This window comes from Stegodyphus dumicola, chromosome 5 (genome assembly GCF_044657685.1).
Source record: "Stegodyphus dumicola isolate Sdum_Otavi_A_Nest chromosome 5, ASM4465768v1".
Classification (NCBI taxonomy): domain Eukaryota; kingdom Metazoa; phylum Arthropoda; class Arachnida; order Araneae; family Eresidae; genus Stegodyphus; species Stegodyphus dumicola.
Window position 1 is genome coordinate 195,179,357 of NC_140772.1, and position 26,017 is coordinate 195,205,373.

The following is a 26,017-nucleotide window of genomic DNA, read 5'->3' on the forward strand; positions in this document are numbered from 1 at the left end:
TTTGTGCGACTGCGGGTCGTTAAGAAATGGCAGGCTACGATCAACTCGCGCCGTCGTTAGGAAAGAAAGTGTGTTGGATACGGTGGAGAGTAATCCAAGGACCAGCATACGTACTGAAGGACCAAGGACCAACATACGTACCAAGCATACACCATAATCCAAGGACCAGCATACGTACCAAGGACCAGCATACAATTGACCTCTCAGTTAAGAATGTCCTGTACCAGTGTCCAGCGCGCCTTGAACGCCGAGTCCTTCCACGACTTTCGTCTCCAAAGGGTTCCGGGATGACTATCCTGAACGTTTCCCTTTCGCATAGTGTTTTCTGCAAGAAAGTCTTATCTTAACTTCCCAGCTTATGTGTTGTTCACGGATGAGGCCATATTCAACAGGGATGGCGTTTTCAATCATCACGATCTTGTTGTGTCTGAAATGGATTATAGCAGCGTCTGCGCAGCTGCTACAATCAAAGAAATTCTCGGTGTGTTTGAACATATCCGACAATCAATGGCCCACCAGTGTCAGGCATGTTTGGCGTCGGATGGTGCGAGCTTCAAGCATCTGTTGTAACATTCAAGCTGTCGCACACTATTTGTATTCATGTACAATAAAGGTTTCAAATTAATCACTCTCTTGTTTCCTTTCCCATCTTCTAGCTCTGCTACCACATACCCCTGACATTTCCGCGCATGAGTTCCTATGCAATTCTTAATCTTTATGATATGCCCTACCTCCCCATTCGTCGCAACATTTACGGGAAACCCTGTATATTATAATAGGACTTTACGTTTTATTCTAAAACATTTCATAATATTTTTTTAAAAGTTTTTATAATAATAACTAAAAATTTTCATAAACTTGTTGCGGCACCGTACTTTTAGAAACGCCATTAATAAAAAACAAAGATTCTAAGAGTGTAAATGATAATTACTATGAATTAAAAGTTCGACTATTATCTCATGAGTTTGCATTACAGAATTTTAAATCTTACATTAATTCAACTTTTTGACGGGAAAATCTTCGTAAATATGTATACTGTTATAGTGAACGACCCTTCCACATTAGCCTAGTGTACTGCCAACTACGAAATACGCAGCAGAAAATGAGGTCGGTATCATTTTGTAATACTAGTTGGTTATATCAAGTCTTTGCAAGTGGTCAGCTTTCCAATCCAATGATTTAAAATTCACTTTTCGACAAAGTTATTTTTTTCATTTAGCACATTCTTTTACGGTATTAAACGTAGTCTATAGAACTGCTCTCAACAATTATGTGTTTAATATTCAAGCACATTTAATGTTCTATGCATTTAATATTCAATAGTTTTAGTATGTTAACAGAATTAATTATACTAAATAATACCAGTTCTCTGAGCTGTTAACTATGGTTTAAATTGTTTAACTTAATTCGTGAATGAAAGAAATAACGTAAATTAGTTTACTTCTGTTTAAGAGAGCAATATGTTTTCACCAAAAGCTTGCAGTATTATGGTGCTGAATCCACTGCAACAAATTAGTACGTTTTCAAATGTCGCATACGAATTAAATGGTATATTAGGAGAATCAGTATTGAAGAAACTCTAATCATCGTTACTCGATTATTATGGAAACTTATATTTTCTTAGTATTTAGGCAGATATCAGAATTTGGTATGCTAAGTTATATAAATGTAAGGAATGAAAAAGGGTAGAAAACATGTCAACATATAATGTTGCAACGGAAACTTCCCGACGCTGCAGATAATTCTGGTCTCCTGCAAAGACGGTAGTTTCAAAGAATAAGACTATTTAAAACACTTTCTTGAAAATATTGGGGCAGAAGCAGTGAGGCTTTTCAATGAAAAAAAAAAAAAAAAAAAAAAAAAAACTTTCTTTTATGGAGACTATTTCTCTAGATAACAACCCTGAAAATGACGAATATTTTTTTTAAACGTTGTTTAAACGGAGTAAACACCGATATCAAAAATCACGTCTCTAAGGTAACTACATCAATGGAAGATTTCACTAGTGGGAACTATGCATGATCATCGTAAGAAGTGTTGTTGTTTAGAAAGACCGGGAACTTGCACCTACGTTGCTTCTTCATTCTGTTCTTGCATTCGTTGGAAATGGCCAGTACCTATCGGTCATTTAGTTGTCTCATCACCGAGAACGTCGGCCACGGAAGGCGACCGATTTTGCGCTTGCGAGATCAGGGAAGTCATGTCCCAGTTTTGATGGAGAAAATCCGGGAAAACGAATGCGAGGGTCTTCCATTACCTCCAAACTCCTCAAAAGATTATCAGCTCGGCAGTAGTTTTAAGCGATTTTATGGCGGACAGACATACTTAAAAATATTCATTGATTTTTCAGGATTCAAACCACGGAGGAGGATGAATTTGTGTGGTTTTAATTTAATTTTTATTAACGAGATAACATTTTAAGTTGCTTTCCTGTTTCTATTTTAAATTTTCGTTTCGGAAGTATATGAATTAATTTAATATTAAAAAAAGATAAAGCGTGATGATATAGATAGCTATTTAGATCTTTCGATAAGATAGCTCTTAAGGCCGCGCATATGTATGGATAAATAATCAACGGCTAAGGATAATAAGCAATTTGAAATATTTTTACCAATCAAAAAAGGTCTTGCAAAAGAGGTTATTCCATTCATGAAGCACATGCATCCGTAGGCGACTGCGTGTAATTCGGTTCCCAGGAAATCTACAAGAAGTATGGGAAAGACAACCATCGTGGTGCCGAGAAGGAGTCCATAGCAGCAACTTGCGGCAATAAGCGACCAATATGAGTTGGCGAAAGGGAAGCAAAAGAACACTAGTCCGATAATGGCCATGCATCCCATCACAAAGTGCGATCTTCTAAGAAATTGTCGATCGGTTATCCAACCTAAACATAAACGGCCAAATAAGTCAGATATAGAAAAAGCAAAAATTATGTACTTAGTATTGTCCTCCGGCACACTTCTATCCAGAGCGTAATCGACTATAATAACGACATACATATGGTACAGAAAGTAAAAACTCACATTTGTCACTGCAGTAACATAGAACATTGGACAGGTGAGGATGGCGATGAAAGAGTCTAAAACAGTGAAGGACGATTTTATATGGCAGTTCGCACGAGCATTATAAAGAAACTCTACACGTTCAGTTTCTTCCAAACATTCGTACTTAGAATCCGTCATAGGGATTTCCACATGCCGAATATCTGATGTATTATATTGATGTCCATTGCTGTCAGAATCTAAAGAAGGCAACTTTGAACAATTTACAGTTTTATCTTTCCGACTCAAGCTTTTTCGTAATACAGCTTTCCTTTCATTAGGATAAATTAATGCTTCCATATTTTGATTTAATGGCTTAGTTTCATCAAATTCGCATTTTGTAGTCAAATTTTGAAACAATGACATGTCTTTTGTTGGTATGAATTCCTTATTTCTGCATTCAGACATATTATTTGTTCTGACGGCTTGGTTGTAGGGTATGTTTTCTAATGAATTATGATGCTCATTATGTAGGCTCTCTGATACATCACATTCTGCTGATTTTGGTTCAAGAATATCATCTGGATCTGTCTGATTAAGCTGTGCTTCATACTGTGCGCCTGAAGAAATCTTAGCGTTAAGGGAATAACTAAATAAATTGTTCTTTTCGTGACTCCTAGTTCCATTTTCCACACTTGTCGGTGTCCGTATTATATCTGAATGGCTGTTATATGCTGGAACGTCTCGCATTTGTTGACAAGAAACATCTCGATTCATAGCTTCTTTTCGGTAGAAAGAGGCAATCTGAAAAGATCTGGTCTCCTTTCTACTTCTTTCCAGCCATGGTGGCGGTCTGAGTAGTGCACTTGCAATAGCAATATGTAGGACCATCCCACCAGTTAGAAGGAAACAGCCAGAAAGACCGTAAGTTGAGATAAGAAGTTCAAAAAGGGGAGGCAAGATGAGAGATCCGAAGCAGGAGCCTGAATTGGCTATTCCATTCGCAGTTGCTCTAAGATTCAGAAAATAAAAGTTCACTATGACGGGCATAAGGGTACTGATAAGGCCATAACCTATACCTGCAAATAAAAAGAAGATATTAAAAATTATTTTATAATAAAAGATATATTATTAATACTAAACGCAAAAAATCTGAATCAATTAACTGGAATTTCCTTATGGGAGAAGATTTTGAGGTCCTCTCTCGCCAGAAAAGAAGAGTGAGCAATGTTTTTTTTTTTTTTTTTTTTTTTTTTTTTTCTCTTTGTTTCAGGGTAAAATAGATCGCATGTATAGAATTCCGTGATACACTCGCAAAATAAATAAATATATAAATAAAATAAAAATAAAATACAGTTCTAAATCTCCCGTTCTACTGGGCCGATTCGGTTTTATTTATAATCACTCTTGTGTATTAATGGTTCTTCTTTCAGACCTTCCCAAGGGCGTATAGGTAACAAGTACTTGCACGTTGCCCATAATGCAAGGCCCGCCTCATGCTTCCATGTGGATGTGTATTAATGGTGTCTTTGTCTGAAATTTAAGTCATTTACCGCCCTGGAATAAGACATGTATGTTTGGAATACAGAATAGCCATTCCTACAAAATTTCTGATCGTTTAAGATATTATTAGTTACTATGTTGGTCATTCAGAAAGTACTGACAAGAATTTCTGATCCTTTAAGACATTATATTAGTTCCTATGTTGGTCATTCAGAAAGTACTGACATTCTTTTTACATGAATGAAAAGTGTAATGTAGAGCTACACTTACATATTTTTGAAGAATTCTTCCCTTAGCAGAATGCAGCATTCCCAACTTTCAGTCTGTTTTTCGAAAGGAAAAATCATAGGTTTCACTAATATGACTTTCAGGGTACTAATGTACCATTATTCACTCCAGCAATTGATTAATACAAAGTTTACGAAGCTGCTTTCTTTACTTTAGAAACAGATGAAAGTCACAGAACAAAGTCGATGAATAGTCCCAACTCCTCCTGTAGGTCCTTATTTCAATGTTCAAATCGTCAGTAGATTTCTTTGTGTGTGTGGAAAGGGGGAATGGAAACATGCTGCGCAGAACTATTTTCCTCATGCACAATAAAAGCCACTTATCCTGAATAATCTGGGAAAATGTTCATTTCTTCAAAAGATTTCTTAGCAACTTTCTTGATGATCATTCAGTTTTCCAGAAATACAGCTTTACTGGTATTAACATTATTCCCTGTAATATACATCGAAAACCTACTGGTATTCTAGGCACTTTTTTACCATTCACAAATTCCTTCTATCATTAAAAACTCTAACATTGATCTTCATCGTGTATTTCTTGCTTCATTATAATCATTAGTATGGTTCTGTAGTGTAGTAGTGTTATTATGTTGCTTTTAGTTTTATTTAAACGCAGACCAAATTTCATAGCTTCTATTTTTTTGTGCTTTAAATCTTGTTAGATCTCAGAAAGATATTAGCCTTCTATTAGAGATTAAAATTCACCGATAAATGACTGATACAGGAAATCATGTAGTTATGACTTACTCCCCTTTATTTTTTCTTAATATGTATCTAAAATTCTCAGTTAGTAGAATTTCTCAAGGTTAGAAAGAAAGGGGAAGTAATAGGATGTACTCTGACCTAAGATTTAAATTACATAAAAATGCATTCGAAAGTACAATGTTTCTACAATTTAAATGTTGACCTTCTTATAAGACTTGGTAATTCTAACGTATTCAATATGCGTAAGTACTTGTGAGGGAGGTAAGAATATATTTATGTAAAAAACGTTGTGAATAAAAAATGTAAATTAGATGTACAAGTGAAGCTTTGTTTTTTCTTAACGGTTTACCGCATGTATGGAACAGCGTAGTTAGTTGCCTTGAACTAAAAAGCATCAGCTTTGTATAATAAACTTTATTGCTATTCTAAAACATGAAATATTTAAGAGAAAACTTGCCTGCAGCGCAGTGCGGCTAAGAACGTTATTCTACTGAAATATAAACATGAACAACTGTTGCCATTCACACAAACGCAATGGTAAAACAAAAGCAGGTTGCCAGTAACAAGATTATTGTAAATCATAACAGAAAATTAAACAGTGAGAAAATAAATAAGGCAAAGAAAAAAAGAAATGCAAATATTAAATATACATCTAAATAGTAGTGTTGTAATGGCAGGTGACTATAAGAGCTAGTGTATCAAAAGAAAAATCTGTAGTTTTCTAATAGAAAGATATTTCGTATTAGGATTCTTCCAAATCCGCTTATCTAAAAATACACAATAGTAAACATTTAGCTGCCAAAAAATTAGACAACAGCTTTAAAAAAAACTAGAAATTAATGATATTTCACGAGACAGCTCTATTTTGCGACTTTTATAAAATTTCCAAATGCTGTTTTTCGAGCTCCGCATAGTTTAATTTCGGAATGAAAACATAAAAAATATATGCATAAATACATGCGTAATCTTAATTTGTATGGTTTTTTACTAATTTTATTTATTATTGATGATTATTAAATATTTGTTTTCAGGCAGCATTTGCTTACACGTTTTAACGATTCACATAAGAATTACACTTTGTTTTGACAACACGAACTAATATTAATAAGGCAAAAAATTACAAATTTCGTTGCTCATTTAAAAACGCATAATCTTGAAAAAATCAGTTGTCATATGGGTGTCAATAGACAGCTGAAAATACGTACATATTTGAGGGGTGTTTTGCGACTTTCTAAAATTTCAAAATGCTGTCAAATTTTGTGAAAAAGTTTGCTTTCGGCGATCAGAAATTTCACATCTGATAATTTTTTTCTGGATTATTGACAAGAAAATCAGTATTTAATTTACCCAACAACTTTCCTGTTTCAATGTATGAAATTAGATTAATTTTTTTAACTAATTTAAAAAACGTTTGTTAAATGTATTTTTGTTTTGTTGCTGTATGTTAGTCTCGTACAGTTTGAATGATAGTCCTTTAATCTAAGGAATTAAATGGAGTGTCCTTAACGCAATCTTCATTCCTGAAAGAAGTCACTTACCATTCCATTAACATAAAAAGTATTACATTTCAGTATCCTTTCGTAATATTCCAATTACTTTATTGTTTATCAGAAAATTCCTCAGTACTTTTATTACAAAAAGTATTCTCTCCGTGGTTTCTTTTGCATTCCTGAGAAAATCTGAGTATTAGAAATTAAAAAAAAAAAAATAAATATAATTTTTCGCATTTCTAAAATTTTAAAGTAACCTCAAGAGAGAGAAATGACTTTTTATATTTTGAAGGTAAAGTTCTACAGATCCGGAAGAATAGAATGAAAATAAATATAACAACGTTACCGAAAACAACTCCGAAGAGAAGAGTGATTATCCTCAGAGAAGTAGTGAAGTAACAAGATGATATTCCAATAGTGGCAATCAGAGCCCCGGCCATTGCTACAGGACGAATTCCATACTTCTGCCCCAACAGTCCCGAAAAAGGGCCTGGAAAAAATATTTAATAAGATTGTATCCTTTATGTTCATTTAACTAGTAATACAGTTAGGCCTCCTACAACGCGGTAGATACGCTCCTTGAAAATACCGCGTTGTCGGAAATTGCGTTATAGGAGACACCAACTTAATATAAAAACTGGAATTCAGTTCTAAAAATAGAAAGAGTGTCTTCTATGCTGTATATTTTCATAATTTTTTTAATTTATAAGTAGTAAATTATAATAGTTTTTTTTAATTTATAAAAAATCTCATAAAAAATTTAAATAAAATTCAACATCAAATAAAAACTAAAATGATTACGATTTCAAGTCAAAATCGAAAAGAAGTAAACTTATTCCTCCTCGTTACTTATTGTAGTTGTTCGAAAGGATTGCTTCATCGATAAAGCTTGTTTCATTGATAAGTTCGACTGCACTTCCGGCAGGTTTAGGTTTTAAAAAATCTGTCATTAGATATTGTTTGTTCTTGCTTTGCAAACCTTTATAATTACTTTGATATGCAGATACGCAGTTTTGAAGTTTACTTTTAAATATTTCCGCTCTCTCCGGCAGACGACCGTTCTCTAAAAAGTAAGATTTCATCTGTTTCGCCATGTCCAAACATTTCAGGGTGAAGGTTCACCCTTTCAAATACAAACAAATGTTTTGAACAAAAACTGTTTTTGGTTTCTTTATAGTGTGCGTGACAATGAATAATACACATTTATGGGTGCTCGGCCCACTTTAATAAAAGTCTTCGTTGGGTTGTATTCTTGCATGGAATTACTTCTTCGCGCTTAAAATGTCTACATATGATTACAATGTTACTAAAAGAGCGAAGCCCCCAGCTCCCCCCGGCCAATGATTCAGCCATAAAGCGTTTAGAGACCAGCCCGACAAGACAAAAATGAACTGAGAAAAAATAAGAATAAACAGTTAAGAATGTAATAAAACGACACATCAAGAAAAGAAAACAGATACATATCATTTGCAGAGACATTAGATTTATTTTTTGGAAGAAGGCAAGATGAAAAATTAGCAGCCGCCTTCGCCGAGAATCGAAACGCGGACTTCTGGAATACGCGCCCAGCGTGCCGACCACCACAAAGGCAGGCCAAGTAGGTGGGAAAAATACCTTATATACTCTCTCTTTTAAAGGGCAACTATGGTTTTTAAGGAAACCCAATCGCCAAATCCTGGGTGTGGAGAACCATCATCCAACACCCTTTTAGTTCGAGCGCCACTGTAGAGACATTAGGTATATTTTTTGGAAGAAGGCAAGATGAAAATTTAGCAACCGCCTTCGCCGGGAATCGACCAGCAGACCTCTGGAATACACGCCCAGCGTGCAGATCACCACACCACGAAGGCATGCCAAGAAGGTGGGAGAAATACCTTATACATTCACATATCTACTCCAGCCAAATATCTCTGTGATAATATTCATTATTTACCTGGAATAAAGCAGCATTTTACTATAGTCCTTAAGATATCTTGGAGATTCAATTTTCATTTTGCCTCTAATACTAGCAATCAGGCCACAGCTTTCAACGAAGTGAACATTATCACCTCCTCTTACTCTACATAGCTGACAAAGATTGTTTTCTCGCAAAGCAAATCTATTCAAGTACACGGGAAAGCGTCCATCTCCCGTCAAATCCTGATTCAGATCTTTATCATTATACCACTTTCTTCCTTTATAAATCTGTATCCTACACATATAATTTTTCTATTTCTCCGAGGATTCCCAATTATTTTTTCATTTTTCATATATACTATTGTATAAAAATCCAATAATATTTCTTCTAGCGCCCTGCAGTTTAATTTCTTCACTGTTGCCAAGTGTGGCTTCTTTTGCCAGTGTGTAAGTCCTCTCATTATCATGGAACCCACATGTGCCTTACTCCAATGTATTTTAATATTATATTTTGTACGTAGATTTCTATATTTCGTTTTAATATTCACAGGTATCTATAGGTAGAGAAGTAAAGAAATCATCATCAGATTTTTTGTTCTAATTTTATACACTCTTAGACAACAACAACAAAACAAAAACAAACAAACAAACAAACAAAAACAATGCACCACGACGCACCAAAATATAAAGCAAATTGGACACAAATTGATATGCATACAGGTTTCGACGGAAAATGCAAAATTTTACATTTTGGCTGCCAATGAATGAAGGGTTGTCGCTACAGCGCATCTGATCTGCGCAACTGGCAGGATATTTGAGAGGAAAAATTACGATTCCAGGTCATAAATTCTTCACGAATTTCATTCCGTGTACTCTGGTAGACAGTAACTATGCCTCGCATATAGCTGCGCGAACGATATGCGCAGATGTCAGAATTTTAGAGAGGTCGTGTAGTTGTTCTCAAAGAAACCGGTTGGTCGAATAACTCGACATTTGAGCAAGGGCGATGCCACTAATAGACGATGTTGGCAGGAACGGCTGAATCATGGCCGCACAAAGCGTCAAGAAGGAAGCGGTAGGCCTAGAGAAACGATAGAACGTGAAGACCGAGCAATCGTCAGAGTGACACTCACAGCCTCAGATGCATCATTATCATCGATTGTACGTGCAACTAGAGCTTCAGTGACCGCAAGGACTATTCATAGACGGCTCATAGAAAGGGGGCTGAGATCACGACGCCGCTTGCGCCGACTACGATTGACCTCTGTAGAACGTCAAGCCCGTTTGCAGTGGTGTCGGGCTCATTCACACTGGAATATATCTGACTAGAGTAGAATAGTCTTCAGTTATGAATCCCGCTTTGAACTGAGCCCCGATGGCCAGCGAAGGCGAGTCTGGAGACGCCCCGGACAGCGGTTTGATACCAACCTAACTTCTTCCGGCAGACAGGCCGACAACCAGAAATGATTGCCTGGGGTGCCATTTCATTTCATAGTAGGACTCCTTTGGTTGTCATCCGTGACAACCTTACAGCACAGCGGTACGTTGACGAAGCTCTAAGGCCCGTTCTGTAGCCCTTCATGCCACGCCAACCTGGTCTCACATTTCAGCAAGATAATGCTTGCCCCCACACTGCACATATTTCTACTGCTTGCCTTAGTGCTTGTCGAACATTACCTTAGTCAGCAAGGTCGCCGGATCTCTCTCCTATTGAGCACGTTTGGAGCATTATGGGCAAGGCCTTCCAACCAGCTCGGGATGTTGACGATCTAACGCGCCAGTTGGCCAGAATTTGGCACGATATCCCTCAGGAGGACATCCGCAACATCTATCAATCGATGCCAAGCCAAATAACGCCTTGCATAAGGGCCAGAGGTGGACAAACGCGTTACTGACTTCTTAACTTTGTGAAGCTGTATAAATCATCCAATTTTTCTCAAACTGCAATCATTTAGACTAGAAGAGAAACACGCTAATGTGACAATCAAAATTGTAAAAAACAACCTTATATTTAGCGTAGGTATAATGAAACACTCAATCGATTTCGAGGGCAGCTAAAGGTCCCTCCTCATCAGGAGAAAGAAATACATAGAAAGAAGAAAATAGGAATCACAGAAACACGTGGTGCTTATCAGCACTGCACGTGGTTATAACTAGATTTTTAATCAGAGTTGCACTGGCCGCCTACTTTTACTAAGCCAGGCTGTCTGATCAAGCATAAAGAATTATTAGCGAAGTTAAAATAGGGAGCGAGGGGCAAATGCACATTACGCTCAAAATCTGAACTTCAAATAATGGAAAGCAACCACTGAACGGATTTTTATACCCTCTGGTAGTACCAAGGGCGAGGAGGTAACGCCATCTATCGGCAAAAATAATTGAATTAAGACTGTAGAATTTTAAAGGCATTAGGAAGGACTGGATTGGACTTCAAATCATTAACTAAACTTTCTAAATCTTTGTGAATGTGAAAAGCCTCAAGAAAATCCAATTCGCCTATGGAAGAAGCCTTTTGGATGATTTTTGCAGACCCTAAATCAAAATTATGGTTAAAAGTCCAGCTATGATACGCTATTGAAGACTTGTTAATTTCCCCTTTTTTGACATAAGATTCATGTTCCTTGATACGAAACTTCAACGCTCTTTTTGTTTGGCCAATATATCTTAAAACACAATGACATGATATACTATAAATTCCCCAAGAATTCAAGACAGAAACGCAATCTTTTAGAATCGAAGGGTGAATTTTATTAATAGGCAAAAAACAGACTTGAAAATTGAATTTCGGGAGAATCCGTGCAATTTTATAGCTAACAGAAGGATAAAATGGAAGCACGACAAGGTCATTGATATTATTTCTAACAGTGGAATGTCTTCTTTGATGGGAATCTGAAAATTTTCTGAAGGCTTTATCAATAATCACGGGAGAAAATCCACGGTCAATCGCAACTGCTCTCAAATAATTAAGTTCATTGGTAAGCAAAGATTCAGAGGAACAAACTTTTAGCGCGCGGAAAACATAATAGTAAAAAGAAGCCATTTTTTGCTTAACAGGGTGGCATGACTTGGCATGGGGTGGTAAACAAACTGCAAAGGATTTACGGTACACAGTGGTGCTAAAATCGGTTTCATTGCGGATTATAAGAATATCGAGGAAGAGGAGGGAATTGTTGGATTCAATTTCAAGAGTGAATTGGATGGCTGGATCAATTGAATTCATAATAGATAGAATTTCGGATAAATCCTCTTTATAACCGTCAAAAAGTGCGAAAGTGTCGTCAACATACCGAATCCAAAGACGAAAAGATAATTTATCAAATAATTTCATCTCAAAATAGTGCATATAAATGTCAGCAAGTACCGGACTGAGAGGATTACACATAGCCAATCCTTCAACTTGACGAAAATATGCATTTTGGAAAACAAAGTGGGTTTGACTTAGAGAAACTTTAGTAAGCGAAACCAACTCATTAATTTCAGTATGTGTGAAGTGAAATTCCCGAAGCCTAGTTTCAAGACAATTTAGTGCTCCTTCGACCGGAACATTAGTAAAGCATGATTTGACATCAAATGAAACCATAATGGAACGAAGTGGGGAAATATTTTTAAGTTTATCAATGACTTCAACAGAATTTTTTACAGTGTGAATATTGTTATCAAGTAGAGGAGAAAATCTGGAAACTAAATATTTGGCCAGAGGATATGAAGCAGTACCTATATTGGAAACAATTGGTCGAAAAGGAATACCGGTTTTGTGGACTTTTGGAAGAGCATAAAGTCTAGCGCAATTAGTAATAGGCGGAATAAGTGATTTCTTCAACTGAGTTGGCAGAATGTGGGAAGATTTAATAGCACTTTTTACTTTCATGAGGTTCGAAGTTGAAGGATCTTTAGGGATCGAGCAGTATGGGCCTTCATTTATCAATTTAGAGACTCCAGTAATATATGTGTGTTTGTCCATAGATTTTAGCTCCACTGTGTACCGTAAACCCTTTGCAGTTTGTTTACCACCCTATGCCAAGTCATGCCACCCTGTTAAGCAAAAAATGGCTTCTTTTTACTATTATGTTTTCCGCGCGCTAAAAGTTTGTTCCTCTGAATCTTTGCTTACCAATGAACTTAATTATTTGAGAGCAGTTGCGATTGACCGTGCATTTTCTCCCGTGATTATTGATAAAGCCGTCAGAAAATTTTCAGATTCCCATCAAAGAAGACATTCCACTGTAAGAAATAATATCAATGACCTTGTCGTGCTTCCATTTTATCCTTCTGTTAGATATAAAATTGCACGGATTCTCCAGAAATTCAATTTTCAAGTCGGTTTCTCCCCTATTCATAAAATTCACCCTTCGATTCTAAAAGATTGCGTTTCTGTCTTGAATTCTTGGGGAATTTATAGTATATCATGTCAGTGTGGTTTAAGATATATTGGCCAAACAAAAAGAGCGTTGAAGTTTCGTATCAAGGAACATGAATCTTATGTCAAAAAAGGGGAAATTAACAAGTCTTCAATAGCGTATCATAGCTGGACTTTTAACCATAATTTTGATTTTGGGTCTGCAAAAATCATCCAAAAGGCTTCTTCCATAGGCGAATTGGATTTTCTTGAGGCTTTTCACATTCACAAAGATTTAGAAAGTTTAGTTAATGATTTGAAGTCCAATCCAGTCCTTCCTAATGCCTTTAAAATTCTACTGTCTTAATTCAATTATTTTTGCCGATAGATGGCGTTACATTCATTGTAATAGTTCATTGGTAAGCAAAGATTCAGAGGAACAAACTTTTCGCGCGCGGAAAACATAATAGTAAAAAGAAGCCATTTTTTGCTTAACAGGGTGGCATGACTTGGCATGGGGTGGTAAACTACCTGCAAAGGGTTTACGGTACACAGTGGTGCTAAAATCGGTTTCATTGCGGATTATAAGAATATCGTGGAAGGGGAGGGAATTGTTGGATTCAATTTCAAGAGTGAATTGGATGGCTGGATCAATTGAATTCATAATAGATAGAATCTCGGATAAATCCTCTTTATAACCGTCAAAAAGTGCGAAAGTGTCGTCAACATACCGAATCCAAAGACGAAAAGATAATTTATCAAATAATTTCATCTCAAAATAGTGCATATAAATGTCAGCAAGTACCGGACTGAGAGGATTAACCATAGCCAATCCTTCAACTTGACGAAAATATGCATTTTGGAAAACAAAGTGGGTTTGACTTAGAGAAACTTTAGTAAGCGAAACCAACCCATTAATTTCAGTATGTGTGAAGTGAAATTCCCGAAGCCTAGTTTCAAGACAATTTAGTGCTCCTTCGACCGGAACATTAGTAAACAATGATTTGACATCAAATGAAACCATAATGGAACGAAGTGGGGAAATATTTTTAAGTTTATCAATGACTTCAACAGAATATTTTACAGTGTGAATATTGTTATCAAGTAGAGGAGAAAATCTGGAAACTAAATATTTGGCCAAAGAATATGAAGCAGTACCTATGTTGGAAACAATTAATCGAAAAGGAATACCGGTTTTGTGGACTTTTGGAAGAGCATAAAGTCTAGCGCAATTAGTAATAGGCGGAATAAGTGATTTCTTCAACTGAGTTGGCAGAATGTGGGAAGATTTAATAGCACTTTTTACTTTCATGAGGTCCGAAGTTGAAGGATCTTTAGGGATCGAGCAGTATGGGCCTTCATTTATCAATTTAGAGACTCCAGTAATATATGTGTGTTTGTCCATAGATTTTAGCACCACTGTGTACCGTAAACCCTTTGCAGTTTGTTTACCACCCTATGCCAAGTCATGCCACCCTGTTAAGCAAAAAATGGCTTCTTTTTACTATTATGTTTTCCGCGCGCTAAAAGTTTGTTCCTCTGAATCTTTGCTTACCAATGAACTTAATTATTTGAGAGCAGTTGCGATTGACCGTGCATTTTCTCCCGTGATTATTGATAAAGCCGTCAGAAAATTTTCAGATTCCCATCAAAGAAGACATTCCACTGTAAGAAATAATATCAATGACCTTGTCGTGCTTCCATTTTATCCTTCTGTTAGATATAAAATTGCACGGATTCTCCAGAAATTCAATTTTCAAGTCGGTTTCTCCCCTATTCATAAAATTCACCCTTCGATTCTAAAAGATTGCGTTTCTGTCTTGAATTCTTGGGGAATTTATAGTATATCATGTCAGTGTGGTTTAAGATATATTGGCCAAACAAAAAGAGCGTTGAAGTTTCGTATCAAGGAACATGAATCTTATGTCAAAAAAGGGGAAATTAACAAGTCTTATATAGCGTATCATAGCTGGACTTTTAACCATAATTTTGATTTTGGGTCTGCAAAAATCATCCAAAAGGCTTCTTCCATAGGCGAATTGGATTTTCTTGAGGCTTTTCACATTCACAAAGATTTAGAAAGTTTAGTTAATGATTTGAAGTCCAATCCAGTCCTTCCTAATGCCTTTAAAATTCTACTGTCTTAATTCAATTATTTTTGCCGATAGATGGCGTTACATTCATTGTAATAGTTCATTGGTAAGCAAAGATTCAGAGGAACAAACTTTTCGCGCGCGGAAAACATAATAGTAAAAAGAAGCCATTTTTTGCTTAACAGGGTGGCATGACTTGGCATGGGGTGGTAAACTACCTGCAAAGGGTTTACGGTACACAGTGGTGCTAAAATCGGTTTCATTGCGGATTATAAGAATATCGTGGAAGGGGAGGGAATTGTTGGATTCAATTTCAAGAGTGAATTGGATGGCTGGATCAATTGAATTCATAATAGATAGAATCTCGGATAAATCCTCTTTATAACCGTCAAAAAGTGCGAAAGTGTCGTCAACATACCGAATCCAAAGACGAAAAGATAATTTATCAAATAATTTCATCTCAAAATAGTGCATATAAATGTCAGCAAGTACCGGACTGAGAGGATTAACCATAGCCAATCCTTCAACTTGACGAAAATATGCATTTTGGAAAACAAAGTGGGTTTGACTTAGAGAAACTTTAGTAAGCGAAACCAACCCATTAATTTCAGTATGTGTGAAGTGAAATTCCCGAAGCCTAGTTTCAAGACAATTTAGTGCTCCTTCGACCGGAACATTAGTAAACAATGATTTGACATCAAATGAAACCATAATGGAACGAAGTGGGGAAATATTTTTAAGTTTATCAATGACTTCAACAGAATATTTTACAGTGTGAATATTGTTATCAAGTAGAGGAGAAAATCTGGAAACTAAATATTTGGCCAAAGGATATGAAGCAGTACCTATGTTGGAAACAATTAATCGAAAAGGAATACCGGTTTTGTGGACTTTTGGAAGAGCATAAAGTCTAGCGCAATTAGTAATAGGCGGAATAAGTGATTTCTTCAACTGAGTTGGCAGAATGTGGGAAGATTTAATAGCACTTTTTACTTTCATGAGGTCCGAAGTTGAAGGATCTTTAGGGATCGAGCAGTATGGGCCTTCATTTATCAATTTAGAGACTCCAGTAATATATGTGTGTTTGTCCATAGATTTTAGCACCACTGTGTACCGTAAACCCTTTGCAGTTTGTTTACCACCCTATGCCAAGTCATGCCACCCTGTTAAGCAAAAAATGGCTTCTTTTTACTATTATGTTTTCCGCGCGCTAAAAGTTTGTTCCTCTGAATCTTTGCTTACCAATGAACTTAATTATTTGAGAGCAGTTGCGATTGACCGTGCATTTTCTCCCGTGATTATTGATAAAGCCGTCAGAAAATTTTCAGATTCCCATCAAAGAAGACATTCCACTGTAAGAAATAATATCAATGACCTTGTCGTGCTTCCATTTTATCCTTCTGTTAGATATAAAATTGCACGGATTCTCCAGAAATTCAATTTTCAAGTCGGTTTCTCCCCTATTCATAAAATTCACCCTTCGATTCTAAAAGATTGCGTTTCTGTCTTGAATTCTTGGGGAATTTATAGTATATCATGTCAGTGTGGTTTAAGATATATTGGCCAAACAAAAAGAGCGTTGAAGTTTCGTATCAAGGAACATGAATCTTATGTCAAAAAAGGGGAAATTAACAAGTCTTCAATAGCGTATCATAGCTGGACTTTTAACCATAATTTTGATTTTGGGTCTGCAAAAATCATCCAAAAGGCTTCTTCCATAGGCGAATTGGATTTTCTTGAGGCTTTTCACATTCACAAAGATTTAGAAAGTTTAGTTAATGATTTGAAGTCCAATCCAGTCCTTCCTAATGCCTTTAAAATTCTACTGTCTTAATTCAATTATTTTTGCGGATAGATGGCGTTACCTCCTCGCACTTGGTACTACCAGAGGGTATAAAAATCCGTTCAGTGGTTGCTTTCCATTATTTGAAGTTCAGATTTTGAGCGTAATGTGCATTTGTCCCTCGCTCCCTATTTTAACTTCGCTAATAATTCTTTATGCTTGATCAGACAGCCTGGCTCAGTAAAAGTAGGCGGCCAGTGCAACTCTGATTAAAAATCTAGTTATAACCACGTGCAGTGCTGATAAGCACCACGTGTTTCTGTGATTCCTATTTTCTTCTTTCTATGTATTTCTTTCTCCTGATGAGGAGGGACCTTTAGCTGCCCTCGAAATCGATTGAGTGTTTCATTATACCTACGCTAAATATAAGGTTGTTTTTTACGATTTTGATTGTCACATTAGCGTGTTTCTCTTCTAGTCTAGTTTGTGCTATCAACCGGCATTTTCGAGAATATTTTACTGTTTATTGTTTTACCACGTGCACCATTTTATTCTTCTTTCCACGTGGCCATCATTTTTTCGGATTTGGTTTATGCTATCAACCGGCATTTTCGAGGTAATTCTATATTTTTTCGGTTTACCACGTGCACGATTTTGACTTTCGTTGCTTCTTTCCACGTGGCTATTGGTTTTCAGTATTGGATGTTTCTCTCCTTTTGGAATGTTTTTGTCATTTGTTGATGAAAATTGTCTTCATTATTTATTGGTGTTTTTTTCATGTTATAAGTAATTACTTGTTTGGACTTTCGGAATTACATTTCTTTTGTTCACTTGTTTCTTGCTTGTGCCCTTTTCACAATATGTCCACTGACAGGAACCGATTTTGTAAGTTACGCCTGAAGCGTACGAAATTCTTGAATCATCTACAGTTTCTACTTAAATGCAAACATCAAAATTTCATTCCCAAATTTATACATGTGAAATGTAGCCTTAAAGCTTCCGTTCACGTTTCAAAAATTTTGCATAAATTCAAATTGGCACTTCTTCGTCACATTATAAGGGACACACGCAAACGTTTATCTAAAATTGAATTTGAATTATATTACCTCCATTTAAAAATTGCTAATTCCACTGAAAATTTTTCCTCATTTGAACATACATCCTGGTCTAGAACCGATACCGTTTGTCAACGGCATAAAAATGTGCTCATTTCTAAATTCCAAAAACTCACACACCAGTCGGATAGTCCCAATTATCTAGCTGATCTTCCCACTGTAAACGTTAACTCCATCGTTAATATCTCCAATAGGAATCTTTCGGAGGATCAGTTAAAAGTATTAAAATATAATTTCAACTTTTCAAAGACATCTAAACCTTCAATTCCTCAAATCATCGCCCCTATAGAGAAAGCCTTTAAATTCTCCAAAATTTCGGAAACGCAGAAGGATACAATCCGCCACCTAATTACTCATAACGTTAATTTTAACAATAAATCTTTGGGTTCTAATCTTAGCAAAAAGGAAAATGAGATCTTACGTGAAATTCATTCTGATACTAATATCATTACCTCTAAAGCTGATAAGGGCGGACAGATCGTTGTTATGGACAAACACACATATATTACTGGAGTCTCTAAATTGATAAATGAAGGCCCATACTGCTCGATCCCTAAAGATCCTTCAACTTCGGACCTCATGAAAGTAAAAAGTGCTATTAAATCTTCCCACATTCTGCCAACTCAGTTGAAGGAATCACTTATTCCACCTATTACTAATTGCGCTAGACTTTATGCTCTTCCAAAAGTCCACAAAACCGGTATTCCTTTTCGACCAATTGTTTCCAACATAGGTACTGCTTCATATCCTTTGGCCAAATATTTAGTTTCCAGATTTTCTCCTCTACTTGATAACAATATTCACACTGTAAAAAATTCTGTTGAAGTCATTGATAAACTTAAAAATATTTCCCCACTTCGTTCCATTATGGTTTCATTTGATGTCAAATCATTGTTTACTAATGTTCCGGTCGAAGGAGCACTAAATTGTCTTGAAACTAGGCTTCGGGAATTTCACTTCACACATACTGAAATTAATGAGTTGGTTTCGATTACTAAAGTTTCTCTAAGTCAAACCCACTTTGTTTTCCAAAATGCATATTTTCGTCAAGTTGAAGGATTGGCTATGGGTAATCCTCTCAGTCCGGTACTTGCTGACATTTATATGCACTATTTTGAGATGAAATTATTTGATAAATTATCTTTTCGTCTTTGGATTCGGTATGTTGACGACACTTTCGCACTTTTTGACGGTTATAAAGAGGATTTATCCGAGATTCTATCTATTATGAATTCAATTGATCCAGCCATCCAATTCACTCTTGAAATTGAATCCAACAATTCCCTCCCCTTCCTCGATATTCTTATAATCCGCAATGAAACCGATTTTAGCACCACTGTGTACCGTAAACCCTTTGCAGTTTGTTTACCACCCCATGCCAAGTCATGCCACCCTGTTAAGCAAAAAATGGCTTCTTTTTACTATTATGTTTTCCGCGCGCTAAAAGTTTGTTCCTCTGAATCTTTGCTTACCAATGAACTTAATTATTTGAGAGCAGTTGCGATTGACCGTGGATTTTCTCCCGTGATTATTGATAAAGCCGTCAGAAAATTTTCAGATTCCCATCAAAGAAGACATTCCACTGTTAGAAATAATATCAATGACCTTGTCGTGCTTCCATTTTATCCTTCTGTTAGCTATAAAATTGCACGGATTCTCCAGAAATTCAATTTTCAAGTCGGTTTCTCCCCTATTAATAAAATTCACCCTTCGATTCTAAAAGATTGCGTTTCTGTCTTGAATTCTTGGGGAATTTATACTATATCATGTCATTGTGGTTTAAGATATATTGGCCAAACAAAAAGAGCGTTGAAGTTTCGTATCAAGGAACATGAATCTTATGTCAAAAAAGGGGAAATTAACAAGTCTTCAATAGCGTATCATAGCTGGACTTTTAACCATAATTTTGATTTTGGGTCTGCAAAAATCATCCAAAAGGCTTCTTCCATAGGCGAATTGGATTTTCTTGAGGCTTTTCACATTCACAAAGATTTAGAAAGTTTAGTTAATGATTTGAAGTCCAATCCAGTCCTTCCTAATGCCTTTAAAATTCTACTGTCTTAATTCAATTATTTTTGCCGATAGATGGCGTTACCTCCTCGCACTTGGTACTACCAGAGGGTATAAAAATCCGTTCAGTGGTTGCTTTCCATTATTTGAAGTTCAGATTTTGAGCGTAATGTGCATTTGTCCCTCGCTCCCTATTTTAACTTCGCTAATAATTCTTTATGATTGATCAGACAGCCTGGCTCAGTAAAAGTAGGCGGCCAGTGCAACTCTGATTAAAAATCTAGTTATAACCACGTGCAGTGCTGATAAGCACCACGTGTTTCTGTGATTCCTATTTTCTTCTTTCTATGTATTTCTTTCTCCTGATGAGGAGGGACCTTTAGCTGCCCTCGAAATCGATTGAGTGTTTCATTATACCTACGCTAAATATAAGGTTGTTTTTTACGATTTTGATTGTCACATTAGCGTGTTTCTCTTCTAGTCTAGTTTCTGCTATCAACCGGCATTTTCGAGAATATTTTACTGTTTATTGTTTTACCACGTGCACCATTTTATTCTTCTTTCCACGTGGCCATCATTTTTTCGGATTTGGTTTATGCTATCAACCGGCATTTTTGAGGTAATTCTATATTTTTTCGGTTTACCACGTGCACGATTTTGACTTTCGTTGCTTCTTTCCACGTGGCTATTGGTTTTCAGTATTGGATGTTTCTCTCCTTTTGGAATGTTTTTGTCATTTGTTGATGAAAATTGTCTTCATTATTTATTGGTGTTTTTTTCATGTTATAAGTAATTACTTGTTTGGACTTTCGGAATTACATTTCTTTTGTTCACTTGTTTCTTGCTTGTGCCCTTTTCACAATATGTCCACTGACAGGAACCGATTTTGTAAGTTACGCCTGAAGCGTACGAAATTCTTGAATCATCTACAGTTTCTACTTAAATGCAAACATCAAAATTTCATTCCCAAATTTATACATGTGAAATGTAGCCTTAAAGCTTCCGTTCACGTTTCAAAAATTTTGCATAAATTCAAATTGGCACTTCTTCGTCACATTATAAGGGACACACGCAAACGTTTATCTAAAATTGAATTTGAATTATATTACCTCCATTTAAAAATTGCTAATTCCACTGAAAATTTTTCCTCATTTGAACATACATCCTGGTCTAGAACCGATACCGTTTGTCAACGGCATAAAAATGTGCTCATTTCTAAATTCCAAAAACTCACACACCAGTCGGATAGTCCCAATTATCTAGCTGATCTTCCCACTGTAAACGTTAACTCCATCGTTAATATCTCCAATAGGAATCTTTCGGAGGATCAGTTAAAAGTATTAAAATATAATTTCAACTTTTCAAAGACATCTAAACCTTCAATTCCTCAAATCATCGCCCCTATAGAGAAAGCCTTTAAATTCTCCAAAATTTCGGAAACGCAGAAGGATACAATCCGCCACCTAATTACTCATAACGTTAATTTTAACAATAAATCTTTGGGTTCTAATCTTAGCAAAAAGGAAAATGAGATCTTACGTGAAATTCATTCTGATACTAATATCATTATATCTAAAGCTGATAAGGGCGGACAGATCGTTGTTATGGACAAACACACATATATTACTGGAGTCTCTAAATTGATAAATGAAGGCCCATACTGCTCGATCCCTAAAGATCCTTCAACTTCGGACCTCATGAAAGTAAAAAGTGCTATTAAATCTTCCCACATTCTGCCAACTCAGTTGAAGGAATCACTTATTCCACCTATTACTAATTGCGCTAGACTTTATGCTCTTCCAAAAGTCCACAAAACCGGTATTCCTTTTCGACCAATTGTTTCCAACATAGGTACTGCTTCATATCCTTTGGCCAAATATTTAGTTTCCAGATTTTCTCCTCTACTTGATAACAATATTCACACTGTAAAATATTCTGTTGAAGTCATTGATAAACTTAAAAATATTTCCCCACTTCGTTCCATTATGGTTTCATTTGATGTCAAATCATTGTTTACTAATGTTCCGGTCGAAGGAGCACTAAATTGTCTTGAAACTAGGCTTCGGGAATTTCACTTCACACATACTGAAATTAATGAGTTGGTTTCGCTTACTAAAGTTTCTCTAAGTCAAACCCACTTTGTTTTCCAAAATGCATATTTTCGTCAAGTTGAAGGATTGGCTATGGGTAATCCTCTCAGTCCGGTACTTGCTGACATTTATATGCACTATTTTGAGATGACATTATTTGATAAATTATCTTTTCGTCTTTGGATTCGGTATGTTGACGACACTTTCGCACTTTTTGACGGTTATAAAGAGGATTTATCCGAGATTCTATCTATTATGAATTCAATTGATCCAGCCATCCAATTCACTCTTGAAATTGAATCCAACAATTCCCTCCCCTTCCTCGATATTCTTATAATCCGCAATGAAACCGATTTTAGCACCACTGTGTACCGTAAACCCTTTGCAGTTTGTTTACCACCCCATGCCAAGTCATGCCACCCTGTTAAGCAAAAAATGGCTTCTTTTTACTATTATGTTTTCCGCGCGCTAAAAGTTTGTTCCTCTGAATCTTTGCTTACCAATGAACTTAATTATTTGAGAGCAGTTGCGATTGACCGTGGATTTTCTCCCGTGATTATTGATAAAGCCGTCAGAAAATTTTCAGATTCCCATCAAAGAAGACATTCCACTGTTAGAAATAATATCAATGACCTTGTCGTGCTTCCATTTTATCCTTCTGTTAGCTATAAAATTGCACGGATTCTCCAGAAATTCAATTTTCAAGTCGGTTTCTCCCCTATTAATAAAATTCACCCTTCGATTCTAAAAGATTGCGTTTCTGTCTTGAATTCTTGGGGAATTTATACTATATCATGTCATTGTGGTTTAAGATATATTGGCCAAACAAAAAGAGCGTTGAAGTTTCGTATCAAGGAACATGAATCTTATGTCAAAAAAGGGGAAATTAACAAGTCTTCAATAGCGTATCATAGCTGGACTTTTAACCATAATTTTGATTTTGGGTCTGCAAAAATCATCCAAAAGGCTTCTTCCATAGGCGAATTGGATTTTCTTGAGGCTTTTCACATTCACAAAGATTTAGAAAGTTTAGTTAATGATTTGAAGTCCAATCCAGTCCTTCCTAATGCCTTTAAAATTCTACTGTCTTAATTCAATTATTTTTGCCGATAGATGGCGTTACCTCCTCGCCCTTGGTACTACCAGAGGGTATAAAAATCCGTTCAGTGGTTGCTTTCCATTATTTGAAGTTCAGATTTTGAGCGTAATGTGCATTTGCCCCTCGCTCCCTATTTTAACTTCGCTAATAATTCTTTATGCTTGATCAGACAGCCTGGCTCAGTAAAAGTAGGCGGCCAGTGCAACTCTGATTAAAAATCTAGTTATAACCACGTGCAGTGCTGATAAGCACCACGTGTTTCTGTGATTCCTATTTTCTTCTTTCTATGTATTTCTTTCTCCTGATGAGGAGGGACCTTTAGCTGCCCTCGAAATCGATTGAGTGTTTCATTATACCTACGCTAAATATAAGGTTGTTTTTTACGATTTTGATTGTCACATTAGCGTGTTTCTCTTCTAGTCTAGTTTGTGCTATCAACCGGCATTTTCGAGAATATTTTACTGTTTATTGTTTTACCACGTGCACCATTTTGTTCTTCTTTCCACGTGGCCATCATTTTTTCGGATTTGGTTTATGCTATCAACCGGCATTTTCGAGGTAATTCTATATTTTTTCGGTTTACCATGTGCACGATTTTGACTTTCGTTGCTTCTTTCCACGTGGCTATTGGTTTTCAGTATTGGATGTTTCTCTCCTTTTGGAATGTTTTTGTCATTTGTTGATGAAAATTGTCTTCATTATTTATTGGTGTTTTTTTCATGTTATAAGTAATTACTTGTTTGGACTTTCGGAATTACATTTCTTTTGTTCACTTGTTTCTTGCTTGTGCCCTTTTCACAATATGTCCACTGACAGGAACCGATTTTGTAAGTTACGCCTTAAGCGTACGAAATTCTTGAATCATCTACAGTTTCTACTTAAATGCAAACATCAAAATTTCATTCCCAAATTTATACATGTGAAATGTAGCCTTAAAGCTTCCGTTCACGTTTCAAAAATTTTGCATAAATTCAAATTGGCACTTCTTCGTCACATTATAAGGGACACACGCAAACGTTTATCTAAAATTGAATTTGAATTATATTACCTCCATTTAAAAATTGCTAATTCCACTGAAAATTTTTCCTCATTTGAACATACATCCTGGTCTAGAACCGATACCGTTTGTCAACGGCATAAAAATGTGCTCATTTCTAAATTCCAAAAACTCACACACCAGTCGGATAGTCCCAATTATCTAGCTGATCTTCCCACTGTAAACGTTAACTCCATCGTTAATATCTCCAATAGGAATCTTTCGGAGGATCAGTTAAAAGTATTAAAATATAATTTCAACTTTTCAAAGACATCTAAACCTTCAATTCCTCAAATCATCGCCCCTATAGAGAAAGCCTTTAAATTCTCCAAAATTTCGGAAACGCAGAAGGATACAATCCGCCACCTAATTACTCATAACGTTAATTTTAACAATAAATCTTTGGGTTCTAATCTTAGCAAAAAGGAAAATGAGATCTTACGTGAAATTCATTCTGATACTAATATCATTATATCTAAAGCTGATAAGGGCGGACAGATCGTTGTTATGGACAAACACACATATATTACTGGAGTCTCTAAATTGATAAATGAAGGCCCATACTGCTCGATCCCTAAAGATCCTTCAACTTCGGACCTCATGAAAGTAAAAAGTGCTATTAAATCTTCCCACATTCTGCCAACTCAGTTGAAGGAATCACTTATTCCACCTATTACTAATTGCGCTAGACTTTATGCTCTTCCAAAAGTCCACAAAACCGGTATTCCTTTTCGACCAATTGTTTCCAACATAGGTACTGCTTCATATCCTTTGGCCAAATATTTAGTTTCCAGATTTTCTCCTCTACTTGATAACAATATTCACACTGTAAAATATTCTGTTGAAGTCATTGATAAACTTAAAAATATTTCCCCACTTCGTTCCATTATGGTTTCATTTGATGTCAAATCATTGTTTACTAATGTTCCGGTCGAAGGAGCACTAAATTGTCTTGAAACTAGGCTTCGGGAATTTCACTTCACACATACTGAAATTAATGAGTTGGTTTCGCTTACTAAAGTTTCTCTAAGTCAAACCCACTTTGTTTTCCAAAATGCATATTTTCGTCAAGTTGAAGGATTGGCTATGGGTAATCCTCTCAGTCCGGTACTTGCTGACATTTATATGCACTATTTTGAGATGACATTATTTGATAAATTATCTTTTCGTCTTTGGATTCGGTATGTTGACGACACTTTCGCACTTTTTGACGGTTATAAAGAGGATTTATCCGAGATTCTATCTATTATGAATTCAATTGATCCAGCCATCCAATTCACTCTTGAAATTGAATCCAACAATTCCCTCCCCTTCCTCGATATTCTTATAATCCGCAATGAAACCGATTTTAGCACCACTGTGTACCGTAAACCCTTTGCAGTTTGTTTACCACCCCATGCCAAGTCATGCCACCCTGTTAAGCAAAAAATGGCTTCTTTTTACTATTATGTTTTCCGCGCGCTAAAAGTTTGTTCCTCTGAATCTTTGCTTACCAATGAACTTAATTATTTGAGAGCAGTTGCGATTGACCGTGGATTTTCTCCCGTGATTATTGATAAAGCCGTCAGAAAATTTTCAGATTCCCATCAAAGA

The 26,017-nt window shown here is 36.0% G+C and overlaps 1 protein-coding gene across 1 annotated transcript in view; it reads right to left on the bottom strand.

The window, feature by feature from the left end:
- LOC118197063 (uncharacterized) overlaps positions 1-26,017 on the bottom strand; it is a 153,888-nt gene that overhangs the window by 106,633 nt on the left and 21,238 nt on the right. Inside the window, exons 3-4 of the mRNA XM_085817858.1 lie at positions 7,313-7,456; positions 2,612-4,060 (exon numbers count right to left, since the gene is read on the bottom strand). Of these exons, the coding sequence (XP_085673984.1) occupies positions 2,612-4,060; positions 7,313-7,456 (1,593 nt within the window). The remainder of the gene's footprint in view (positions 1-2,611; positions 4,061-7,312; positions 7,457-26,017) is intronic.